The 5,890-nt window shown below is 37.9% G+C and overlaps 1 gene segment (V, D, J or C); it reads right to left on the reverse strand.

Moving 5' to 3' along the window:
* Positions 1-447: 447 nt before the first annotated feature.
* LOC141492841 (T cell receptor beta constant 2-like) overlaps positions 448-5,890 on the reverse strand; it is a 439,396-nt gene continuing 433,953 nt past the window's right edge. The window contains 4 exon segments of the C gene segment in view: positions 448-2,658; positions 3,030-3,136; positions 3,314-3,331; positions 4,763-5,149. Coding sequence covers positions 2,641-2,658; positions 3,030-3,136; positions 3,314-3,331; positions 4,763-5,149 — 530 coding nt within the window.

Here is a 5,890-nt window from a genome sequence, read left to right on the forward strand (position 1 = left end):
TCTTTATCATATATTCCTGTGTATGATAAAGGGGGGCAAAACTGTTAATTTCCCTGGAATTCTATCTGACCCATCTTGTATCTGGTTTCCCTGTATGTATTCTGACATCTCCCTGGAACTCCTAGTGCTGTATCTTCCAAAGATTTCATAATGTTGAAGCCTTTTGTATGTCTCAGGGAGAGGCAGTCCTGTTAAATTTGGACAGAGTTCACAATCTGTTTTATTCAAGGAATTTCTCTGAAATCCTTCCTTTATAGTCATTCCACTATTAGGATGAGTAAGTTTTGCAATCAATAATAGACCTATAAATATGGGTATACATCGAATCCCCATATATATTGAAGGAAATGTTGTTCCATCAGGCAGTGTGACTGCCTTGAGTCTTCTTGCTGCGACTGTGTCAAACAGCTTAGAGACCCTGGCTCCCAACATATAAGGAAAGTGTATAAGGAACAGAGGGCACTGACAGTTGAAAAGATCGTAAAGGTTCATGTAGTAAATGATATTTGAGAAGAATTTTGAAGGAATCTAGTAAGTGGAAGGGACCTGAAAATACATTCCAAGCATAAGGGATAATCAGTGAACAGACATAGAAATGGTATATAGATTGTGGATAGGAAGGTCAATCTGACTGGATCTGTGGATTCTGGGAAGAGAAACGATATACAAAGTGTCCCAGAAGTCTTAGTGTAGTCTTATTTTTTTGGTGGGGCTGGGGAGAGTGCCCTGTATAACTATATTGAAAAAGATCCTCAAAATGTCTCAGAAGTCTTAATTGCAGTTTTAAATTTTGAGGGGGAGTACTCAGTATAACTAGTTTAGAAATAATATTTAAAGTGTCCCAAAACTTTTAGTACAGTTTTAAACTTTTTTTGAGGGGTGCCACATATAATTAGACTGGAAATGATATACAATGTGTCCCAAAAGTTTTAGCACAGTTTCAATTTTTTTTGAAGGGCCACCCTGTATAACTAAATTGGAAATGATATATAAAGTGTACCAAAAGTCTTAGGGCAGTTTTAAAAGTTGGGGGGTGCTCTGTTTACTTACATTGGAAATGATATGCAAAGTGTCCCAAAAGTCTTGGAGCAGTTTTAAATTTGGGGGGGGGGGGAGTTCCCTGTATAATTTGAGTAGAAACAATATACAGTATCCCTAGAGTCTTGATGCAGTTTAAAATTTGGGGGTGCCCTGTATAATTAGATTGGAATAGTATGTCGCAGTCAATGTAAGTGCCTTGAGGACAGAGATGATTTCATTTTGCCTTTATATTGTCAGTGCCTACTACAAATTTTGGTTCAGAGTAAAGAAGAAAGGGAAAGGAATAAGTATTCATCTATCACCTACAATGTGCTAGGCACTACGTCAACACTTTATAAATATTATCTAATTTGATCCTCACAACAATCCTGAGAGATGGGGCTGTAATTAATCTCATTCTATAGTTGAGGAAACTGGGGAAAATGGAGAGGAAATGACTTGTCCAGGGTTACACAGCTACCAAGTCCTTGAGGACAAATTTGAACTCAGATCTCCTTGACTCCAGTCAGTTCTCTATCTGCTGCAGTCTTTGCATTTAATATTGATTAATCTAGGTAGATGTAATTAATCCCAGATATGTCCTATCACTCTCCATTTTCTTTCAGTGGCCCCTTGGACATCTACAATTTTTATCTGTACATGCAAAATTACCACTTCATGTTCAGAACTTGACTTCCTTGTTCAGGTGTATCCCTTCATTTCCTTGGTAACCTTTAAACATATAACCCAAAAATGAAGTTTACTACCATTCCACAGGCCTAAAGGTCTGAAATAAATCATTATGTGGGTGTTTAAGAGTAGAAAACTCAAAATGATCCTGCCTTTGGTTCATGTGTATGGAGAAGAGAAGGATGTATCTTAAAAGATACACTGAGCCAATACCTTCACTCTTGAGGCAATTTTAAAATCCAGTATCCTTGCAAAACTGTCCCATTCCCCAACAAGTCAGACAAGTAAAACTTTAGCATAATTACAATACACATTATGTCAATATGAATTATTTATTATTTACCATTTGCTTCATTTTCCAGGCCCTTCCCTTCCTTTAGAATAACCCTTTCATTCCAAATGTCTATTTTCATGCTCTTAACCTATGACCCCTTTCATCAATAGGTCCTTTCCCCAATGTACCTCCGGCTTAGTTCTTCACCCTGCCTTAACTCCCTTCCTACTTAATCTGTTTAGAGAAAGATGAAGTTGATCCTAGAAACATAGAGGGTTGAGGCTATAAATATGATGATTCTCTTCATCTGCTAGAGAATATTTTCCATAAATTATTTATTACCTCCAGGAAACATCTATTAGGAGTTAGTTTTCAGCTCATGGAATAGAGATAAACCACAGATACACTTTGGTTAAGAGTGACACCATACGTGAATATTTTTATTGTTTTAAGATTAATCTTCCACTTTCATCCCTTCTAGAAGGTTAACATAGTTCTCTTTGAAGAAAGCCATGAAGGATGAAGATGAAGATGAAGGATGAAGACAACTTTTCTGGAGTGCAAGCTGGAAAAGGATAAAGGTAAAGGCAAACTGGGATGATGAGGGGATGAAGGATTCTTTTCTTAGTTCCCTGCTCCCAGGTACACAGCTGGCCTCAGGAAGAGTTCTTGCCCTGAGGAAGAAAGACAATTGGGCTTTAACAGGCTTTCAAAGAATTTAGGAATTGAGGTGGGAATGAAGGAGGGGGCATATTACAGACAGGAAACTTGGAAATTAGGATTGTCCTTAAACTGCCTTTGAAAGGAAAACTCAAGTATATTTTTATTAATTTCCATCAACTCTCCTTGTTTTTCAAATTCTTCCCAAATCTCTCCACTCTCAATAATACTAAAAGTTAGCTTACACAAATGGAATTCCTGAACAATTCCCCCAAACCTGTGACTTTTCCCTCCTTCAGTGCCTATGAGATTCTCATACTCCTTGGGTTTCTTTCTCTAAGATTGTCTCTTTGTTCCATCTGACCCTCCCTTTTGTCTCACTTACCCTGGTTCTCCACACCAGAATGCTGACCAGTAGGCCATACAGCATGGCCTTTCCTAGCAGGATCTCATAGAAGAAGGTGGCAGACTGGATACTTCGCTGATAAGACTCTGTGGGCACAAAGACATCCCCCACCAAAGTTGAGCTCCTTAGTCTTAAATTTCCTTCATTGCTGGATCAGGAAGCAGGCCATTACTCATCAAGTACCCATTGAATCTCTCTCTAACCATAGCCATAGGAAAAGCATTATTGAATGGGGGGGGGAATGAACAGAGAAGCTCACTTACCAGAGGTGACCCCACAATCTGAAAAAGAAAATTGGAGAAGAAATATAATTGATTCTATCTTCTTCAAGGAGGCTTTTATTTAGGGTGGTCATGTAAATTAACAAAAATTCAAGTTCTTAAAGAACTAAGTATGATGTTTTCAAAATCTAAATCCCCAAATTCTCTCCAAATCCAGTCCTGATCCTGAAATATATAGAATGAAAGTTGCTTGAAAATATGAACTATTTCAATTTTTCTACTTGTATCCCCAGTATCTACCACGATGCTGGGGAAATTGTAGTTGAAATTAAGCTCTTGTTAGCTTGATTCTTTCTTAACTTGCATCTATAAAATACATCATCACTATGATTTTAGGGAATCTTAGGGAATTGGGGAGAGGTTAAATTCAGGGGAATATAGATTGGCCAAATGTTTTTTTAATCTGGAGATGCTCTCTGGGACCAAGAAGCAGATGTCCATACACCATGGGAGTTGTCCAACTTTAGTAGAAAATTGTGCAGTTTGTTGACTCAGAGAGTAGAGTGCTAGGTTTGGAGTAGGAAAGGCCTGATTTCAAATCTGACCTCAGATACTTGTGAGCTGTGTAGCTCTGGGCTAAGCACTTAAACTAAGTCTGCTTCAATATTCACATTTATAAAAAGGGGAAAATAATAAAAGTTACCTCCCAGGGTGCTATGAGGATAATGTAAAACACTATATATGTAAGTGATAGCCACAATGCCTGGAAGATAGTAAATACTATATAAATATTGACCATTATTAGTTTATTTTTTAACCCAGAGAACCTTCTTGCCTCCCAGGACCATCTAACTGGAAAGTTTCCAGGGAAAGCATTGTTTCTCCTTAGTTCTCTCATCATCAAGGCATTGTCTATCCTACTTATTTCTTTATTTTTTTTCCTGCTCCCTTTTTTAATTTTTGGTGAGGATATGGGGTTAAGTGACTTCCCCAAGATCACATAGTAATTATTAAATGTTTGAGGCTGAATTTGAACTCAACTCCTCCTGCCTTGGGGGCTGGTTCTCTATCTATTGTACCACCCAGCTGTGCCTTTCTTTCCTTCTTTCTTTCTTTCCTTCTTTCTTTCTTTCTTTCTTTCTTTCTTTCTTTCTTTCTTTCTTTCTTTCTTTCTTTCTTTCTTTCTTTCTTTCTTTCTTTCTTTCTTTCTTTCTTTCTTTTTTTAGATTTTTCAAGGCAATGGGGTTAAGTAGCTTGGCCAAGGCCACATGGCTAAGTAATGATTAAGTGTCTGAGGCCAGATTTGAACTCAAATACTCCTGACTCCAAGGCCAGTGCTCTATCCACTGCATCACCTAGCCGCCCCAGCCTTTCTTTATTTCTTTATTTTCTTATTAATTCTTTCCTTTCTTTCTCTCCTTAATTTTATGTCCCCACCTCCTTCTATGAAACTCTCCTTTCCCTAGATCCCCTTCTCATGATGCTTCTTACCTGCCCTTCCCCAAGTCTGGTCACTGACATTCTGGGTGACAGGTTTGCTCTCACTACTTGTCCAGATTTCATTCTCTGAGATGCCATAGAACTGTACTTGGCAACGGAAGCTGTTCTTGGGATTTCTCCAGAAGGGAGCAGAAACACGGAGGCGGCTGCTCAGTGAGTAGTAGGAGAAAGAGCTGATGGGATCCTCCTTGGAGGGCTGAGGGTCTGTGCTGACCCCAATTTTGGTCTCCTTCCCATTCACCCACCAGGTCAGCTCCACAAGGTCAGGGTAGAAGCCTGTGGCCAGACACACCAGTGTGGCCTTTCCCTTCTTCTCAATCTCTTCCTCAGATGGCTGGAACACAGTCACCTTTGGAGGAGTCACCTTGGTCAGGTCATCTGAAAAATGAAAAAGGATTGTTATCCAAGACTGGACAGAGATCTATCTTACTCTAAGTAAGGGAAGAATATGCTTTATGTCTGTGTATTTTTCTGTTCATAGTACCTTATATCAAACTATCTTCTGTATCTGCTCGAATTCTATCTAGTACTTAATTAAAATATATCTAGGATTATAGTATTATTGTACATGGAGAGTAGGAAGGAACTTCAGAAGTCATCTCATCAAACTTCCTATTTTTATGCATTTTTATAGGAAGTGTTCCCTGATCCATCCAGGTGTGATCTTTCTATTCTGGGATCATACACTGCACAATGTTAACTCTTATGCAATATGTATGTAGAATATTTCAAAAGTCTTAGTACATTTTAATACTATAATAACATAATTAAATTATCAGTTTTTGTGAGTGTCCAGCTTTTGTAGAAATGAGGTTTAATACCTTTAAAAAAGAACTAAGACTTTCAGGACACCCTATATTGTTTTTTTTTAAATACATATTTTAGATTTCTTGCTAGAGTGTAAATTCCTTGTGTTCAGAGACATTATGTAATTAATAAATCTCTTAGCATAAAACAAAGTATCCTGCACATAGAAGTTTCATACATAGTTCTATGATTTAGCTGAATAGTCCCTCTTTCTGTGTATGGATCTACTTTTCTTACTATTACTTTTCTTCTAAGAATCAGTCCTTGTTCCTCAAGACAGATTGTCCTGAAGGACCTAAACTTGTTCTTCCA

The sequence above is a fragment of the Macrotis lagotis genome, chromosome 7 (assembly GCF_037893015.1).
Source record: "Macrotis lagotis isolate mMagLag1 chromosome 7, bilby.v1.9.chrom.fasta, whole genome shotgun sequence".
Classification (NCBI taxonomy): Eukaryota; Metazoa; Chordata; class Mammalia; order Peramelemorphia; family Peramelidae; genus Macrotis; species Macrotis lagotis.